Below are 21,008 nucleotides of genomic sequence, written 5' to 3' on the forward strand. Positions count from 1 at the left end.
ACTTCTGTGGCCCAGGTTCAGTTTCCGGGGGCAGACCTACACCACTCATCAGCAGCCATGCTGAGGCAGAAACCCACATACGAAATAGAGGAAGATTGGCACAGATGTTAGCTCAGGGAAAATCTTCCTCAAGCAAGAAGAGGAAAATTGGCAACAGATATTAGCTCAGAGAGAATCTTCCTTAGTAGGAAAAAAAAAACTACAATGAGATATCACCTCATGCCCATCATAATGGTTATTACTAACAAGGCAAGAAATAACAAGTGCTGGAGAGGATGTGGAGAAAATGGAACTCTCATACACTGCTGGTGGGGATGTATACTGGTGCAGCCACTATGGAAAATAGGATGGAGATTACTCAAAAAATTAAAAATAGAACTACCATATGATCCAGCTATTCCACTTCTGCGTAGTTATCCAAAGAACACAAATGTGTAAAGATACATGCACCCCTATGTTCATTGGAGCATTATTCACAATAGTCAAGACTTGGAAACAGCTTAAGTCCCCATCAATGGATGAATGGATAAAAAGATATGGTATATACACAGTGGAATACTACTCAGCTATAAAAAAGATGAAATCATGCCATTTGTGACAACATTGATGGGCCTTGAGGGTATTATGCTAAACAAAATAAGTCAGATGGAGAAAGTCAAATACCATATGATTTCTCTCATAAGTAGAAGAAAAAACCAACAACCACCACAAACAATCATATAGATAAAGAGATTAGGTTGATGGTCACCAGAGGAGAAGGGGTGAGGGAGGTGGGTGAAGGGCACATGTGTACGGTGATGGCTGATAATTAGACTTTGGTTGGTGAACATGATGTAATCTACACAGAAATCTAAATATAATGATGTACACCTAAAATTTATATAATGTTATAAACTAGTGTTACTGCAATAAAAAATAAAAATTAAAAAATGTAAAATAAAAGAATTCCTTGTATATTTTGGATATCAGTCCTTTATCATATACGTATTTTACAAAGATTTAGTCCCAGTCTGTGGTTTTGTTTTTTATTATCTTAAATGTATTTTTTGGATAGCATAAGTTTTTAATTCTAATGAAGTCCCACTTAACAGATTTTTCTTTTATGGATCATGCTTTTTGTGTTGTGTCTAAAAACTCATTGCCAGAAGTGATGTTAGCAAAATGGCCAAATAAGATATCCCTCAAATATATCCCCCACTTAACAATAACAATTTGGCATCCATCCACAGACAAAATACCTTTGTGGGAGTTGTGGGACCCAACATTATATGCCAAGGGACCAGGGAGGAGTCTCGTCCATTCATGACTCAGGCAATAACCATATAGACATCTCGGTCCCAGCTGTAGACCCTGCAGTGACTCATGCACTGGCTCCAGACCCTCTCAGCCGTGGTCTGGGATCCCCTGGAGAACACTGTCAATCACCCGTGGATGAGACAATCAGCCATGGTCAAAAGACCTTTTGTGGAAGTCCACGTTTGCAACAGAGAAGTTCCAGCACACCATTAGAGCAAAACAATATGAGTTTGGATGCATTAGGGAGAGAAAGAGTAACATTTTGACTTTACCTGCATCACCCCTGCCCCAAAGCAGTACTCCTCAATTCCAAGAGAGGCCTTCTTGGCCAGTCATTTCTCCTGTAGGGGAAAGTGAGAGGATGTTAATGAGTGCCTGGCTTCCCCAGCTTTGTGAGACACTGCCAAAGCTGGCTTCTCTCTTGTCCCATCCAGAATACTGAGTCATGAGCTGGATGACTGGGAGGTGGGAAGAGATTGGGAGAGCCACACATAGGACTCTTGGAGGGCATGAAAGGGACATAGATCCTACTAACTACTTCATGGACTCCATCAAGAAGACAACCCACAAGCTACTTGGGACATCTCACCTGAAGATCCCCACAACTGGCCCACTGACACTGCAGCACTCTGCTTGCTTCACCCACACAAACCCCACCCTGTGGCCCACTCTCTTTGTGCTGCCAAAGGTGGCGAGAGTGAACTCTGGCAGATGGCTATTGAGCATACACAAAAAGCCAGCCTGAATCTGTGGGCCAGGGAGAGACCACAAACTTGAGATTTAGCTTTGTCCTTAGGAAAGCAAAAGGGAGACTGTCTGGTGCATTGCAGGACTGAGAAAAGACATACAAACTTATGAATTCTGCCACAAGAGGGAGCAAGAAGTGAGGAGCAGGTGTATCCGTAGAAGGTCAGAAAGTTTCAGAATCCCTAGGAGGACTCACAGAAAGTGTTCCTCCCTGAAGTCAGTTAGTAAAGACTGAAGGAGGTGACTATTACTTTAAATACAAAGACAGCAATGCAAGACTTCAAGGAACATAAAAAAATCAAGGAAACATGATGCCAGCAAAGGAAACATGACACCACCAAAGGAAAGAGATTGAATCAATAAACAAAAAATCTGCTCATAAAGAAAAGCCCAGGACCAGATGGTTTCCCTGGTGAATTCTACCAAACATTTTAAAAAGAATTAATGCCAATCCTTCTCAAACTCTTCCAAAAAAATAGAAGAGGAGGGGACATTTTCAAACTCATTTTATAAGACCAGCATTGCCTTGATACCAAAGTCAGACAAGGATACTGCAAGAAAAGAAAACTACAGACCAATATCCCTGATAAATATAGATGCAAAAATTCTCAACAAAACTTTAACAAACCAAATTCAATACCAACTAAAAGGCTCATAAACCACAATCAAGTGGGATTTATCCCTGAGGTGCAAGAATAGTTCAACCTATGCAAATCAATAAATGTGATACACCACATTAATAGAATGAAAGATACAAATTATATGATCATCTCAATAGATGCAGAAAAAGCATTTGACAAAATTCAACTTCCATTCATATTAAAAACTCTCAACAAATTGAGTACAAAATGAACATACATCAACATAATAGGAGAAACCCAGGGCATCCTACTCCATGATGAAAGGTTTTCCTCTACGATTAGGAACAAAATGAAAGTGTCCACTCCTATGCAACACAGCACTGGAAGTCCTGGCCCAAGCAATTAGGCAAGAAAAAGAAATAAACTCATCCAAATTGGAAAGAAAGAAGTAAAACTGTCTCTGTTTGCAGATGATATCATCTTATATATAAAAAATCCTAAAGACTCCACCAAAAAACTGTTAGAACTAGTCAACAAATTCAGTAAAGTTGCAGAATACAAAATCAACATACAGAAATCAGTTGCATTTCTATACACTAACAAGAAAGTATCTGAAAATGAAAGAAAGAAAATAATTCCCTTCTCAATAGCAGAAAAAAAATTAAATACTTGGCAATAAATTTAACCTAGGAGGTGAAAAATCTGTACACTGAAAAACTCTTAAGACTTGATGAAAGAAACTGAAGAAGACACAAATAAATGGAAAAATATCCCATGCTCATGGAGTGGAAGAATTGATATTGTTAAAATGTTGATACTACCCAAAGCCGTCTATAGATTCAGTGCAATCTCTATCAAAATTCCAATGTCATTTTTCACAGAAATAGAAAAAATTATTCTAAAACTTGTATGGAACCACAAACAGCCAAAACAGTCCTGAGAAAGAAGAACAAAGCTGGAGGCATCACATTTCCTGATTTCAAACTTTATTATAAGGCTATAGTAATCAAAACAGTATGGTCCTGGCATAAAAATAGATACATAGACCAATGAACAGAATTGAGAGCCCAGAAATAAACCCATGAATATAAGGTCAACTGATATTTGACAAGGAAGCCAAGAATATTCAATGGAGAAAGGATAGTCTTTTCAATAAATGCTGCTTGGAAAACTGGATATCCATATGCAAAAGAATGAAATTGGAGCTCTATTTTTCACCACTTGCAAAAATTGCTTTGAAACGGATTAAAGGCTTAAACATAAGACCTGAAACTGTAAAACTCCTTGAAGAAAACATAAAGAAAAAGCTCCTTGACATTGGCTGGGCAATGATTTTTTAGCTATGACACCAATAGCAAAAGCAACAAAAGCAAAAATAAGCAGTGGAACTACTTCAAACTAAAAAGCTTCTGCACAGCAAAAGAAACAATCAATAAAATGAAAAGGCAGGGGCCGGCCCTGTAGTTGAGGGGTTAAGTTTGTGCACTCCACCTCCACGGCCCAGAGTTTCGCTGGTTCGGCTCCTGCGCGGACCTAACACTGCTCATCAAGCCATGCTGAGGCGGTGTCCCACATAGCAGAGCAGTAGCATACAGCTAGAATATACAACTATGTACTGGGAGGCTTTGGGGAGAAGAAGAAAAAAAAAGAAGCAGATTGGCAACAGATGTTAGCTCAGGTGCCAACCTTTAAAAAAAAAAATGAAAACGCCTACAGAATGGGAGAAAATATTTGCAAACCATATATCTGATAAAGGATTAATATCCAAAATATATAAAGAACTCATACAACTCAATAGCAAAAACAAAACAAAACAAATAATCCAATTTAAAAAGGGGCAAAGAAACTGAACAGACATTTTCCAGAGAAAACATACTAATGGCCAACAGTTATGTGGGAAGATGCTCAGCACCACTAATCATCAGGGAAATGCAAATCAAAACCACAAGGAGCTATCACCTTACACCTGTTAGAATGGCTATCATCAAAGCAATGAGATAACATGTCTTGATGAAGATGTAGAGAAAAGGGAAGCCTTGTGCATTTTTGTTGGGAATGTAAATTGGTATAGCTACTATTGTATGGGGATTCGTCAAAAAATTAAAAATTGAACCGCCATATGATCCAGCAATCCCACTAAAAATGTATATATCTAAAGGAAATGAAATCAAGATCTTGAAGAGATCCTGCACCCATATGCACCCTCATGTTCATGGCAGCATTATGCAAAATAGCCAAGATAGAGAAACAACCTAAGAATCTATTGATGGGTGAATGGACAAAGAAAATGTGAGAAAGAAGGAAATCCTGCCATTTGTGACAACATGAATGGACCTTGAGGGCATATGCTAAGTGAAATAAGTCAGACAGAGAAAGGCTAATACTATACAATCTCACTTATATGTGGAATTTTAAAAGTTGAACTCATAGAAACAGTGAGTAGATTTGTGGTTGCAAGGGGCTAGGGGTTTGGGGAAATGGAGCGATGTCAGTCAAAGGATACAAACTTCCAATTATAAGATTAGCAAGTCCTGAGAATCTAATGTACTGCATGGTGACTATTGTTAACAATACTGTATTGTATACTTGAAAGTTGCTAAGAGAGTAGATCTTAAATGTTCTCACCACAAAAATGAAATGGTAATTATGTGAGGTGATAGAGGTGTTAACTGACTCCACTATGCTAATCATTTCACAATATATGCATATCAAATTATCACATTTTACATCTTAAACTTACACAAGATTGCATGTCAATTATATCTCAATAAAGCTTGAAAAAAAATCTCAAAACCTAAAGTGATCCAGATTTTCTCTTACATTGTCCTCTAAAAGTTTGTACTTTTATTTACATTTAGGTCTATGATCCATTTTGAGTTCATTTTTGTGAAATGTGTAAGCTCTGTATATAGATTCACTTTCTTTACATATAGATGTCCCTTTGTTACACACAATTGTTGGAAAGAACATCCTTTCTCCATTGAATTGTCTTTTCACCTTTGTTGAAGATCAGTTTCCCATATTGTGTATGTATATTTCTGGGCTCTCAAAATGTTCTATTGATTTGTTTGTCTATTCTTTCACCAATACCACACTATCTTGATGATTGTAGCTTTGTACTAAGTCTTGATGTCAGGTAGTGTCAGTTTCCGACTTTATTCTTGTCCTTCAGTATTGTGTTCGCTATTTTGTAGGGGTTAGTTTGCCATTCCATATAAACTTTTGAATAAGTTTTTCAGTATCCACAAAATAATTTGCTTGGATTTTTTGTTGGAATTGTGTTGAATCTATGCATCGAGTTGGGAGGAACTGATGTCTTAACAATACTGAGTCTACTTATTCATGAACATGGAATGTCTTGGTTACCGTAACTTTATAGTAAGTATTGAAGTTAGGTAATATAAGTCCTCTGACTCTGTTCTTCTTCTTCAATATTGAGTTGGCTATTCTGGGTCTTTTGCCTCTTCATATAAACTTTAGTATCAGTTTGTTAATATCTACAAAATAAATCACTGGGATTTTGATTGTGATTGCATTGAATCTGTAGATCAGATTGGGAAGAACTGATATCTTGACAATATTGAGTCTTTCCATGAACATAGAATATCTCTCTATGTATTTAGTTCTTCTGTGATTTCTTTCATCAAAGTTTTGTAGTTTTCCTCATATAGATCTTGTACATATTTGTGAGATTTATACCTATGTACTTCATTTTCAGGGGTGCTAATATGAAGGGTATTGTGTTACTAATTTCAAAGTTCACTTGTTGATTGCTGGTATATAGGAAAGCAATTGACTTTTGTATATTAACCTTAGCCTCTAACCTTGCTGAAATCACTTACTAGTTCCAGGAGTTTTCTGGTCTATTCTTTCAGATTTTCTACATAGACAATTATATCATCTGTGAACAAAGACAGTTTTATTTCTTCTTCCCAATCTGTATCCCTTTTATATTCTTTTCTGATCTTAATGCATTAGCTAGGAACTCCAGTACAATGTTGAAAAGAAATAGTGAGAGGGGATATTCTTGACTTTTTCCTGACCTTAACATAAAGCTTCTAGTTTCTAACCATTAAATATGATGATAGCTGTTGGGTTTTTGTAGATGTTCTTTATCAAGTCAAGGAAGTTCTGCTCTATTCCTAGTATGCTAAGATGACTTTATTCTTTTGCATGTGGATATCCAGTTGTCCTAGTATAGCTTGTGAACAGATAGGATTTTCAATAAGTGGTGATTGAATTCCAGTCAGTGGAATGTGAGTGGAAATAATAACTTTTCTTGACCAAGGATTTTAAGAAGCAGGCAGACTACCTCTACTCTTTTCTTCCAATTTTGCTGGCTGGACACAGGCTATGATGATGCCCCATCCATCATAGTGAGGGAGTAAGTGATGGTTAAGTAATGAGAAACATAAAAAAAGGTACTCTGGACTTCTCATTTTTTTTCTATTTTGAAAAGCAGTTTGACATTCAATTAGTGGTCAGTATTTGCTGGAATTGTGGAAATTCAAGATTTCTTCTCCCTGCAAGGCTAATAATCTTACCTCAACAGTCTTTTTAGTTCTAGAAATCCTCAAGGGGTATTTCCCAAGTCCTGAGTTTTGATAGTTTTCACATTATTTTTCTGGGTATTGTTGCCATACTAAGCTTTACTGTCAAGCACTTAAGTCTTTCCAACTGCTCCCTCTAATTTTCCCAACCACTACCCATACTCAGAGTCTTCATGATGTCAGAGATGAGTATAGTCCAAACTTTAAAGCCCAAACTTTAAAGTACAAACTTTAAACTTAAAGTGGGATCTGCATGCCAGAGAGTTACAGAATTTATTTGCAAATAGTTCTTTCTGGGATTCTTTATGAACGTGCCTTTGCTGCGAGAGACATACAGTTGAGGGCACGTGTTAGAACAGGAAAAAACAGGAGTCCTAATCCCACTGCTGCCATTAGAATAGTTATATTCCTCTAAAGACAAAGCATTGTTCCTGGGCTGAGGTCATTGCACTTGGCTCTTTTTTCCCTCAGGATGAATTTACTTAAAGCAGAACCCACTCCAAATGTGACTTGAGAATATTCTTGTGTCATGCCTCCCCATGAGTTCTCCAGATGTGCCTTGTCTCAAGTAGTAGACACAGGTTGCAATCTTTCCCAGAGGCTCTTCAGCCTCTACTGAAAGTAGACATCTGTTGAGCCAATTTTCATGAGTTAGTTCACAAGAACCCAACCAGCCTACCTGGTCCCAACTGCAAGAGACTTGAGTTACTGTGTAAAGCTCCTGACACTCAGGGATAGGAGAATGAATACATTCTAAGAATGCACAGAGTTTGGCTCAACCTTGGACAAAAAGGAGATCCCAGAAGGAAAGTTTGCCTGAGGCATATGAAAGAGAGGAGAGAGGCAAATTAAGCTAAATGGGCAAAAACAGGTCCATGACCAGGGTGACTGAGGTAGACAAGAGGAGAACATTCAAGCTGCACAGGCAAGGGATATGCCAGTGTGAAAGTTCATGTACATGTATGTGGGAGGTGGGAGTGGGGTTGGGGCAGAGCTGTAGGTATGATGAAGGAGCATAGCTGTTTCTGTATCCCAGGCTTAATGATTAGGGGTTATTTGGTTCTGAAACTGTTCCATAGGTCCCGAGTTTATTGATGGTAATGCCCTCAGTTAGGAATGCCTGTTAGGGGGGTTAGGGAGAAAAGGAACCTGAGGCTCTGCCTTTATTAGGGTCCAAGGGTAGGGAGCCTAGAATTCCACAGATTCACTCTTTATTGGCTAATTTAAAGCATAAAAGCTGGAAGTAGGGTGCAGGAAGGAAAAAGCAAGTGGAGTCACCCAAGGGCTCAGTTATTTAGGTTATGCAGGGCTTTCTGAAAGAGGGAACTTCATGGGTGGGGGTGGCCTAGTTCTTTATCTGGTTGTTTTGCTAGTAGCTATGTCTTACAGCTGGCAATATGTCTATTCAAGATGGATGTCTTTTGAAATGGATGCCTTGGTAATCAAAAGCTTAATGTCAGGCAAAAGCTTAATCTACAGAAATGTAGATTTCAGAGATTACTCAGGGTTACACAGGTGCTAGTGGAGACACTGGGGAATGGAACTATGGCTGTTGCAATCATACAGGAATCCATTTTAGGATGAAATAAATAGACTATTTCTTAGCGGTCAGACAGACATAGGTCAGCATCCTCTTTTAATATTTTATTTGCTTTCTGAATTTAAAGATGACACTTAACCTATCTGATATATACAGTTAACACATAAAGAGCTTAAAATAGGATTTTCTCCATTCAATGAATGTTAATCAGTAATAGTGCCTGTTCTGTAAATGAATTGAGAACAAATTATTCAACAGATATTTCAAAGTCTCACAGTAAAATCAGTCAACTTTTAGTAGGTCCACTCCCCTGTCAGCAAATATCTTGGAATCAATATCCCAGTACTTCAAGAATTACCAAAGAAGCTTGAGTTGGTAAGACTGTAAACTTTTAGGATAGGAAATTTTAAAAAATAGAAACCATAAGTGAATGTAAGCTCCACAAGAATAGAAATTTCTTTCTGTTTTGTTTCTACTGCATCCTCAGTGCCTAGAACAAAACAGGTACTAAATATATACTTGTTGAATGAATGAAAAACACAAGTAACTTTAAGAAAGAGAAGGAGCAGTTCAGGGAGCCAAAGAGATTCACTCACCACAGATCCCAGCAGTGCTCAGACTCCGTTCTTCAAGCCTGGCATTCACCCAAGAGAGTATACTGTGGAATAGAGAAAAAAAAAAGTCAACAATTCAGCTAAGGCTACTTAAGCAGCACAGTAAAAGAGGTCTTCCTCTGAAAATTGACATCCATTCTCACCACATATTGTGTAGAGTCATCTCCAGATGGTGTTTTTTCCTGTCAGCTAAATATTGCACAGTTATAATAAATACCTAAAACTAATAATGCTGATATGAAAATTCATGGTAAGAATATGATTCCCTTTTCATCTGGAAAACATCAGTGATTTTCAGGTAATAGAGATGATACCAGCTCAACACAAGGTTGACATAAGGGAAGCCATATTGTAGAAAAGAAACCATATTGTAAATTTGAATGACCTCTGACTAACTAACCCAGACATGCTCCATAGATTTTACGGTCCCTCCCAGCTGCTATAAGTTGGTGACTTTGTTCTTTTGAGTTCCTTAGGAATGTGATGACCCCTAGGCAGAGAGTCTATGCTGATAGCCATCAACAATGACAACTGAAAGATCAGGGTGTAGGGCATTGCTCTGGTCTCTGATGCATATCCAGTAAAACAAAAGACTATCAGGAACTGAGACCAGATGTCTGCCCCCACCTGGAGACCAGATGGAGGCCCCACTGGGTTTAGGTCTATTTTTCATGGACTGTTAAAATTTGGGTTGTCTATACTTCTTATCCTTGTGGTCCAATACTTGATTATAAAATGTGACTTTAGATGTTCTTCCAAAACTGTTGACCAAGGTACAAAATTCTGATAACACAAAATGGCAATCTGAAGCCGGGAACAAGAGAATATTTCAAAATGAGTGCTAGACAGTTTCATTCCTCTAACCAAAATCTATGCCCCAATTCAGCAGGAAGCAGCTAGATAGGTCATCACCCTGAATCCCTCAAGAATCAGAAATGACCAAAGAATAGGAGGGATTGAAACCAGCAAACCAGTTAGCTATTGCTGATCAAGTAGGTAATAAATAAAGTTTTTTTCCTTTTTGCAATTACTGATTACAACTTTTAATTGTTCCCCCACCCATTATTAACTGTGCTGTTTAGGCACTATGCTATCTGATTCCCACTAGGTTCCTATAGATAATGTCTCCCTGGAGCCTGGGTCACCATGGTAACGGGTGTGTAAGCTGTTTTTTTCAGGAATTAGAACCCCTTTGTCCACTTCAGGCCGGTTGAGACCACCAACTCATCAACTGAGCCCGTGCAGATGTCCAATAGGCGACCTTTTGACATCAAGAGGCTAAAAACTCCACACTCGGATCATGCTAACACTGACATTTTGTGAACTTGCATCCTATGAAGAGGCATGAAGTCTGCTTGCACACATCATTAGTTACCTCACCTCTCCTCACCTCCACATCTCCTATCTCCACATTTCAGACAACCTTGCCCCCCCATCCCATAAATATCCCTGAGTCCCTATTTTCAGGGAAGCAGATTTGAGACTCATGCTCTCACTTCCTTACATGGCTGCCTTGTGATTAATACCCTCTCACTGCTATAATCTCAGCGTCTCAGTGTTTGGCCTTCCAGGCAGCAGGCAAAAACAAACCTGGTACGGTAACAGAGACTTTCTCCAAGTAAGCCTCAAAAACCACTGCAAAAATCACCCTTCTTTGGAAAACAGAGAGAAGAGGATTGCTGGAGAGGGTGGTCATAGTGGTGAGAGATGAACCCCAAAATTGATCCACCCAGGGGCTGAAGCCCCAGTAAATAAAGCCAAGGGGAATGGACTTTATGAGGATGGTGAGTGAATTCGGTCCTGGAGGTTGGACATCTGAAAAAGGGTCTCACTGGTCTAAAATAAAGGTGATGGCAGGGCTTCATTCCTCTGAGGGGGTCTGGGAAGAATGTGTCTCCTTGCTTTTTCCAGCTTCTGGGGCTGCCCGCATTCCTTGGCCTCTGGCTTCCTTCCATCTTCAAAACCAGCAAGGGGCCTGTGGGCCTGTGAAGTCTTTATCATGCTGCTTCACTGTGACACTGATTATTCTGCCTGCCTCTTCCACATTTAAAGTACCCTTGCAATTGTGTTGGCCAGGAAAAGCAAGTGCATTCTTATTTTAAATTCAGCTCATTAGCAATGTTAATTCCTTCTGCAACCTTCATTCTCCTTTGCCACCAAACATCACATATTTACAGCTTCTGGACAACAGGACAAGAACATCTTTGGGGGAGCTTTATTCAGCCTACCTCAGTGAGAGGGCCATTTACTTGGGTTTGAAAACAGGCAACAGTGCCAGCAGGTTTGTACTCATCCACAGTTGTGCTTAACCACCTTTGCTCTGTTTGCCCCATGGAGCACAGAAAGGAGGGGTCCAAGACTAGAGGAAGGATGTAGGGGTGAAGGAATCAGGATTCAAGAACCACCAGGTTTCTGTCTTGGGGAAGTGGGTGCATGATGGGGCCTTCTCCAGGAATGATTGGGGAAACTACACAGGTGTGTAGGGCAGGTGGCTGAGATCCAAGCTAGTTGTAAGCTCTGCCCCATTTCCACACTGCCAAAGATCAGGAGAGCTAGGATGTGACTGCCACAGAAGACCTGACAGAACAGTGGAAGAGGAGACAGGCGCAGCCCTACCTGGTGCCTGACAACGGGGTTGTGGGGCAACAGAGAAAGAGGCTTGTATGACCCAGTGCAGGTCCTGACAGGGAAAGGCCTCTTTCTTGAGCAACTGTGGGTGATGCGGGGTCAGTGAGCCAAGGAGTCGAACGAAAGATTTCTTGGACCCTCAAGATGTGGCAGTAGTGCTCTTTAGAGAATAGTGTGGAATAGCATGGGGACAGGACCCATGGGCAGGCAGAGCTGGTGCTGGCATGCTGCTGCTGCTGCCTCTGCTGCTGGCATGGGGAGCTGCTGCTGCTGCCAGCATGGGGACAGGACCCATGGGCAGTCAGAGCTGCTGCGTGGGGACAGGACCCCCGGGCAGGAGGGGCAGCTACTGCTGCCACTTCTGCTGCCAACACGGGTGGAGAGTAAGGCTAAATTTAAGGCATAGGTACGTGAGTTATCTCTTTACAAGACAAAGGAAAGAATATGTAAAAAAGTTAAAATGGTATCAGTGCCCATAGGGTCTGCCCATTGAGCGGTCCCACAACTTTTAGATAAGAATCAAACTGGATTGCATAAATGGCAGAAGTCACGGCTTAAATATTATATTCAGCTAAAAACAATGGGAGGGGGTGCAGTTACATGAGGTTGCCAGACAGTAAACAACTTAAGTCCTTGCCTTCCCCATTAAGAGTTTCCAGAGATAAGGCCATCCCGCCTTCTTCCTGGCACAGAGAGGGAGGCATCTTTACAGATGGAGGTTTCCCTTACAGATGTAAATGTTTCTCAACAAAGAGCAAGCAAACTCTGCTCCTCGGAGCCTGCTTCTCATCTGCAGTTTTAATTAACCAGCCTAAAAATCCTCATCACGGGGACCGCGAAATGGTCCAGTGTGTTACCATTTCGAATGAGAAAGAAAGCAGTGTGGCAGAAAGAATGAATGACTGTGGGCGCAGACCAACAGTTTCTTCGCTGGAGTCAGAGGTCTAGGTGTGCCTTCCTCGGGAAGAGGGGCAGTGGTGAGGCCTCCATGGGACCCCCTCCCACCTCCCTCCTCTCCGCAGCCGCCAGAAGCAATGAAAGAACTTGGGAGGGGCCCCCAGAACCTCGGGGGGCGGTCTGGCCTTAAATGGCCTCTCGCCTCCCCACCTGCGGTCCTCAGAGCCCCTCTCCCATCAGCATCCCAGAAGGATGGCGGGCGCGAGGGGAGGGGGAGGTGGGCAGCCAGAAAGCAGGCTGGGGGATCACACACACACACACACACACCCACTCCCACACCCCCCCCCCCCGAGGGGCTGTTTGTGTCCATCCGCTGCTCCCTGCGGCGCGGCGCCTCCCTACCTCCCCATCCTGGCCCCCAGCGCCACCCACCCGCCGGTCCCCTCTATTGTAGTGGTGGAAAGGAGGGGGTGGTCGCCACTTAGGTGGCCCTGGAGGTGTAGTGAGGCGGGTTAGCCTCGGCCCGCCCCTTGGCGGGAGCGCCTCCCGGCCCCGCCCTCTCTGGGTCGGAACTATGGTGGGCCTGGGAGGGGCGTCGAGTCCGTTGGTGCCATATCCCTCCGCCCCCTTACCCGACACCCCTCCCCGCGAGCGGTTCGTGCCGCTGCCTGCGCAGCCCCCTCCCATTTTGGGGCAGCGGCGCAGGGGGCAGGCAGCCTGTGTGCGAGTCGGCCACACGGAGGGCGGTGGGCAGGTGCGCGAGGCGCTCGGAGAGGAGGGCAGGCCGGCGTCCTGCGCCGGAGTCGAGAGAGGCAAGTGGGGGTGTGGTGGGGGCGCGGGGGTGTGGTGGGGGCGCGGGGGTGGCCCCGCCGTTACTCGGCGTGCAGCCCGCCCTCCAGCCCCCGGCAGCCTGGCGAGGAGCCGCCGAGGCGGTCGGAGCCGGTCGCGGAGAGCGGTGCGCAGCGCGCCAGCGCTGGGGGAGCCGTGGCGCTGCGGCGGCGGCGGCGAGTGGCGCGGGCCGGGGCGCGGGGGCGCCGGAGAGGCTGCCGAGAGGCTCCCGGGGCTCCTCTGGAGTCGCCTCGCGCCAGCGCCCCGCCCTCGGCGGTGTCTGTGCGGGGAGAGGGCTGGGGGGCTGCTGCGGGAGAACGGCGGGGCGGGGGCGGGGGGCGCGGGGAGGCCGCGGGGCCGGGGTGGGGGGCGCGCGAGCTCGGCGCCATGCCGGCGAGAGCGGGCCAGTGGCGCTGGGTCTTCTGGGCCGGGATCGTGGAAAGGGCCGCGTCCGGGGTCCTGTCGCTTCCCACTGGCGCCTCGTTAATGCCGAAGTCTCCTGTTTGCACGGTAGGTCTGGCGACTTGAGGCTGCAGGGTGCATCTCTAGAGGAGAGGCTTGCGACAAAGGAGGAGCAGGAAAATAGCCTGGATTTGTGGAGGTGTGTGGGGATTGGACGGTGGGCAGATGCCATTGACTGGAGACCCGAATGGGGGTGGGCTGACTGCGACCAGAGCAGGTCAGGCATCCAGGAATACCTCCTAGAAGTTCTCTCTCTACCAGATTTCTAGGCACTTCCATTGCCTTCCTTCCCCTCTCTCCTCAAGTTGGAGGCGTGAAAAGATGGTTTTGGAAGTTGATGTGACAAGGGAGTCATAATTACAAATACCAGTTCAAAATCTGTTTTCTAGAATATGCTGGGTATTCCCCCCAATTTATGTTGTGCAGCACAAGGGATTGTGAACACCTAGTGGTGAATCCTCAGAATTGGAGAAGAGGGTGATGAGAAGAGTGTGATGTGAAGAGGAGGAGTTATCCAGAAACCTGAAACAGAGGGCCTACGTTAAAGAACATTCTACCAACTGGACACTAAATGTTAAAAAATCGATAATATGAGTAGTCCTGTTCTTTCTGTTGGTCTATCTACCAAGCAGTCAGTTGCTGCTGTTATTTCCTGTCTGTCTTATTTTTCGCTTCTTTGTCCATAGGCCTGCTTTAAGGCTCATCGCCGCTGCAGGGAAAGAAAGGAGGAAGAGACTGGCTCAAATCGCTGGAGGTTGGTGTGAAGAGGGGCAATGCAGGGGACAGCTACAGAGTAAGATCGTGGCAGGTGTCTTTGATCCAGTTTGGTGGCTTTGATTCTCCTCTCCTGCTGTGTGGTAGATTTGCACAATGCTGCAGCATCCCTTGTCCATTTCCTGCAGGAGGTATTAGGAATATTGGGGTGGGTGTGGATTGGGCTGTGAATGGGAGCAGAAAACCTGAGAGCAGGAACCAGGAGACAGGAAACATTAGACAAACTGGACCCTTAAACTGAAAGGGAGATGTTTACAAATGTCAGGGGTCAGGGTGTCTGCCTGTCAACCAAGCATTCAGCCTCCATTTTTTCCTGTGTGTTTATGTGTCTGTAGGGTGGCCTGCTGTCTGCTGTAGAGCTTAATATCACTGGAACAAGGCAAGGAGGGGGAATTGCCCCACATCAGTGCAGGTTGGTATGAGAGTGGGTACAACTTTGGGCCAGGAGTGGAGACCAACGCAGGCCCCGGAGTGATTAGGCTCTAGTCTGGAGGTTCTCAGCCTCTCCCATTGCCCATTTCTCTCCAACCTCACACATGTTTTGTAGCAGGCAAAGTACTGTGGCAGCTCTAGGGGTGAAGAGTGTAGGCCAAATAAGGGTGACAGAAAAACTTTGTTATAGTCTGACTGTCTCACCAAGCATTCAAGGTCCAGTCTCTGAGTCTCTGCATGGAGTGACACAATTGGAAGAGACTCAAAGTCTCATGTCATTCTGTCTCCCCAGATCCACCTCCAGTGGCAGCTCTGGTGGTGTTGGAATTGCTGCTGACTACCGTCCTCCAGAGGTCTGCACCCACCTGGGAACCATCCATCCTCCCCCAGCTTGGTTGTGCTTCTGCTGCACTGTCTGTAATATTGGCTGAGGCTGGGCTTGAGGAGGAGGCTGGTTGACGGCTGGACTGGTTTGACTCTAACTCGTTTCCTACTGTATCATTTCCTGAATCGCTGAAGGATCAGAGTGTGAAGATACAAAACTCACAGATCTGTGGTAGAGGCTGAGACTGGGGTAGGAGTATTTAACTGAGCCTTTTCTGTAACTTGTACTATGACTGGGGCCGAGATTGAGCCTGGTGCCCAGGCCAAGCCTGGAAAGAAGGCTGGAGAAGAGGTTGGGGGTGGGCCTGAGAGAGAGAATGAAATCCCACTGGTGGTCAGACCCAAGGTTAGGACCCAGGCCCAGGTGATGCCTGGGGAAAAGCCCAAAACTGAGTCCAAGGGTATGTCTGGGGCAAGGCCAAAAACTGTGGCCATAACAGGAGGTGGGACACATCCTAAAACTGAGGCTGGGGCAATGCCCAAGCATGAAGCTCATTCACACATCCAGGCTGAGTTTGATGCTGAGGCAATGTTGAAGACAGAGGGAGTGTCCCAGACCAACGCCATAGCCTGTGCATTCGTCAGTACTGAGTCTGAGTCAGTTGCTACAACTAAGACCTTGTCTATGGATAGGGAATTGTTTAATGTGGATACTGAGTCGTTTCCCGGCACTAAGGTCAAGTGCCAGTCAGGAATCCAGCCTTTGTTCGGGTCAGAGGAGACCAATGTCGGGTCCTGGTGCTGTCCTAGGCCTACATACAAACAAGAGGCCTCTCACAATTGTAATTTCAGATGGGTGGATGGATCTTCTCTGAGTTCCTGGTTCTGGAGTGGAGAAGATGTGAGTACAAGGTTTCATCCTAGGGACAGGATAAAGGCCAGTACCAGGTCGAGGCACATGGCCAAAAAAGAGGTTTTGTCTAGGCCCAAAACCAATCAGGAGCTCTATGTTGTGTCCAGTTCTGGTTCTGAGGATGAATCTTTTAAGACATCCTTGTTCTGGGCCAGAGGAAAGACCAGTATCTCGTCCAGGCCCAGGGAAGAGACCAATAGCAGGTCCAGGTTTAGGTCCAAGAAAGAAGACTCTGAGTTCGGTTCTGGGTCTGAATGTGAGAACAATTTGAAGTACTGGTTCTGGCCTGGAGAAGAGGCCAAATCCGGGTCCAAACCCAGAGCTAGGAAAGGGGCCAATGTGAGGGTCAGGCACAAGGCCAAGCGAGAAGCTTCTGTTAATTTCATGCCTGAGTCTATAGATGTCATCAAAAAAGAGTCCTGGTTCTGGCCTGGAGAAGAGGCTAGTAACTTGTCAAGGCCGAAGTCCAAGAAAGAGGCCAGGACCAGAGCAATGGCAAAGGAAGAGGCCAAAACCAAGGCCAGAGCCAGGGACAAGCAAGAAGCCGGGTCAGAGGATCAGTTCCTCATTGGGACCTGGTTCTGGGCTGCAGAAGAATCCAGCATAGTGGGTGGGGCCAGCGTCAAGTCCAGTTTTCAAGTGGAGGATGAGTCCATTGTTGGCAGTTGGTTCTGGGCTGAAAAAGAGACCAATATGGGGACTGAGGCCAGCAGTAAATCCAGACCAAGAACTGAGCAGGAACCTATTGGCAATTCTATGCTTGGGGCTGGGGAAAAGACCAGTATGGAGACTGGGGTTGAGGCCACTTCCAAATCTCTGCTAGCAGATGAGAAAACAAAGGTCATTGCCAGTTCCTGCTTTTGGGCTAGTGAAGAAACCAACCTAGAGGCTGAGGAAGAGACCATTTTTGGGTCATGGTTTTGGGTCAATGATGAGGACAGTGTGAAAGCTGCTGTTGGGACTAGGTGTGGGTCCAGGCCTAGGTCTGAGGAAGAAGAGGTCACTGGTCCCTGCTTCTGGGCTAGAGAAGAAGTCACTATAGAAGCTGAGTTTAGAGAAGAGGCCAGTCCAGGAGCTGAAGAAGAGACAATATTTGGGTCCTGGTTTTGGGCTGGAAACCAGGCCCAGGTGGATTCTGGGGCTGAAGTCAGCAGTGACGCCATGTCAGGGGCTGAGGAGGAGGAACCCATGATTGGATCTTGGTTCTGGGCTGGAGTAGACACTTGTGTGGAGGCTGAAGTCAGCAATAAGTCTAGCCTGGAGGACAAGGAAGAAATTATTTCATCATCTTGGTTGGGGACCACAGAAGAGGTCAGTGTGAAGTATGGGGCTGGTACCAGATGCAAATTTATGACAGAGCCTGAAGAGATCAATATTGAGTCTTGCATCTGGGCGGAAGAAAATCCCTGTATGTATCCTGCCAATGGAGGCAGGTGGAAGTCTAGGTCAGAGGAGGAACAGGACACTGTTGAGTCATGGTTCTGCTCCAGAAAATACACAAGGCCAGAGACCATTATAGGACCCTGGTTATGGGCTACAGAAGAGGATAGTATAGATGATTGGACTGGAGAAGAGGCCAAGCCGCTGACCAAGGGAGAGACCATGATTACGTCCTCGTTCTGGAAAGGGGATGAAGCCATTATAGAGGCTATAGACAGAGAAGAATCCAGGTCGTATGCTGAGGAGGAAGACATTGATTCTTGGTTCTGGCCTAGGGAAGAGGACAAGCTCAGGATGGCAGCTGAGGCTAGAGAACAGGACAGGCTCACAGCTGAGGAGGAAGCTATTGTTGGGTCTTGGTTCTGGGCCAGGGAAGGGGCCCTTAGAAAGGAGCCTGGCTTTTGCAGCAAATCCAGTCCAGAAGCTGAAGAGGAGGAAGTCATCTTTGGGCCCTGGTTCTGGGCTGAAGAAGAGGCGAGTCTGGAGGCAGGGGCCAGTTTTGAGTCCAAGCCTGGAACCGAGGTGGAGGAAATCATTGTTGGGTCTTGGTTCTGGGCTGAAGAAGAAGACAGTATAGAGGTTGGGCCTCAGGCAATAGAAGACACCAGGTCAAGGACTGAAAAGGAAACCGTTTTTGGATCCTGGTTCTGGCCTGCAAAAGAAGCCATTGTAGAAGCAGAGACATACTGTGCATCCAAGCCAGAGGATGATGAAGAGATGATTGTTGAGTCCTGGTTCTGGTCTGGAGACGAGGCTGTTAACAAAACAGGAACTGTGGCCACCTGTGAGTCCAGGCCAGAAAATGAGGAAGGGGCAGTTGTTGGATCTGGGTTTGGAGCTAAAGATGAGCCCAATAACAGGACTGGCAGTGGAACCAACTGTGAGTGCAAGACAGCAGCTGAGGAAGATGAGACCATAGTGGGGTCCTGGTTCTGGGCAGGAGATGAGGCCCGTTTTGAATCAAATCCTAACCCTGTGTTCAGAGCCATTTGCAGGTCCAGGTATTCAACTGAGCAAGAGCCTGATGCTTCACACAGGCCCCAGAGCTGGGAGGAGGTCACTGTTAAGTTCAAGCCTGGTCCATGGGGTAGGGTTGGCTTCCCATCCCCAAGCCCCTTTAGATTTCCAAAAGAAGCAGCATCTCTATTCTCTGAAATGTTTGGAGGAAAACCCAGGTACATGAAACAGGGTCTAGAAGGGAAAGAGCAGGAGTCTCTGCTTCAGTCTGATCAGCCTGAGTCTGAGTTCCCATTTCAGTATGATCCGTCCTACCGGTCAGTCAGGGAAATTCGGGAGCATCTTAGGGCCAGGGAGAGTGCAGAGCCTGAGACTTGGTCCTGCAGCTGCATACAGTGTGAGCTTAAAATTGGTACTGCAGAGTTTGAAGAACTCCTTCTATTAATGGACAAAATTCGAGATCCTTTTATTCATGAAATATCTAAAATTGCAATGGGTATGAGAAGTGCTTCTCAATTTACCCGAGATTTCATTCGGGATTCAGGTGTTGTCTCGCTTATTGAAACCTTGCTCAATTATCCCTCCTCCCGAGTTAGGACAAGTTTTTTGGAAAATATGATTCACATGGTTCCACCTTATCCAGATCTAAACATGATTCAGACATACGTATGTCAAGTATGTGAAGAAACCCTTGCTTGTATTTTGGATTCCCCTGAGCAGCTATCTGGAATAAAAATGCTTAGACATCTCACTACAACCACTGACTATCACATGCTGGTTACCAAATATATGTCTGGGTTTCTTTCCTTACTAGCCATGGGCAATACCAAAACAAGGTTTCATGTTCTGAAAATGCTACTGAATTTATCTGAAAATCCTGTCATGACAAAAGTACTACTCAGTGCTAAAGCAATGTCAGAATTTATGGAGCTTTTTAAGAGGAAAGAGACAAATGACAATATTCAAGTTGTTCTAGCAATGTTTGAAAATATTGGTAACAATATCAAAAAGGAGGTAATGTTGTTCACAGATGATGATTTCAGCCTTGAGCCACTTATTTCTGCCTTCCATGAAGTTGAGGAATTTGCTAAGGAACTGCAAGGCAAAACAGATGATCAAAATAACCCTGAGGAAGACCAAGAAAATTAGTATGATTAGTCACTTGCCTCTGATTGTCCTTATGTTCCTGAGTTAATGATCCTTGAATAATGCTTTGGTTTTCACAGTTGGTTCTGTGTTGTAATATACATCTTTAATGCTGATACTAACTTTGCCCAACTCTGTATGAGCCGGATCATTCTTCTGATGCCAAATGAGTATTAGAACTGTGAAAACAGATTTGTTGATATTTGTCTTTTTGTCCAGATTGTGACATTTGGTGTTTAAGCTTATAGTGAACTGAGCCATCATAAGTAAGCTACCCTTCTGATTGTTGTTCTAGTGTAGTGAATTCTATTTGAGTCTTGTATGTGTTTTCAATAAAGTTCTTTGTTAAAGTTGGCAGAAATCACCCTTCTCCTTGAACTTAAAATATAGATGCAAAGATAAAATATGAACACATAGAGATGATTGCTGTATGAATAATATACACCTTGAAAAAGCCTATTCCCATAGCTTTAAATGCAAGGATTACCATGGGCTGCTACTCAGAGCACGCTTCAAAGAAAAATGACCCCATTAAGTTGGGCTGTGAAATGTAGGAAATAGGTTGGGTGCTATGAAGAAAAGCATGGAGCTGGCAAAAGTGTTCCCATGGTAGTGAGGTATCCGGTCTGCCTGGAGTGGCTGGGAGGAGTGTATTAAGGAATATAGAGGATGAAGTAAGTTTTGAAGAGTTGAGAAGTTGCATTTTGCAGATCAAAGTCTGGGTGTTCTTTCGATGCTGCCTAAAGGTTTAAAGACTAAGACAGGAAAGCACACCAGTTTGAGTCAGGAAGACCATTTCTTCATAGTGGTTCCCATGGAAAGTCTTAAGGTAATACCATATGACCACTAAAAGTGATGATGTATAGGTTTTTTAAATTG

At 44.5% G+C, this 21,008-nt stretch overlaps 1 protein-coding gene across 6 annotated transcripts in view; it reads left to right on the forward strand.

Annotated features, from left to right (window-relative positions):
- Nucleotides 1–20,490, forward strand: part of GPRASP1 (G protein-coupled receptor associated sorting protein 1) — a 46,199-nt gene extending 25,709 nt beyond the window's left edge. The window contains exons 1-5 of one of the 6 annotated variants that reach the window (XM_070605032.1): nucleotides 13,408–13,665; nucleotides 14,196–14,282; nucleotides 14,830–14,897; nucleotides 15,253–15,329; nucleotides 15,642–20,490. In XM_070605032.1, the coding sequence (XP_070461133.1) occupies nucleotides 15,963–20,132 (4,170 nt within the window). In that variant the 5' untranslated portion in view covers nucleotides 13,408–13,665; nucleotides 14,196–14,282; nucleotides 14,830–14,897; nucleotides 15,253–15,329; nucleotides 15,642–15,962 and the 3' untranslated portion in view covers nucleotides 20,133–20,490. Of the gene's footprint in view, nucleotides 1–13,389; nucleotides 13,809–14,034; nucleotides 14,283–14,829; nucleotides 14,898–15,252; nucleotides 15,330–15,641 lie in introns of those variants that run through there. The other 5 variants (XM_070605033.1, XM_070605034.1, XM_070605035.1 and 2 more) reach the window with 5 other exon arrangements.
- Nucleotides 20,491–21,008: the final 518 nt, after the last annotated feature.

Source organism: Equus przewalskii, chromosome X (genome assembly GCF_037783145.1).
Source record: "Equus przewalskii isolate Varuska chromosome X, EquPr2, whole genome shotgun sequence".
NCBI lineage: Eukaryota > Metazoa > Chordata > Mammalia > Perissodactyla > Equidae > Equus > Equus przewalskii.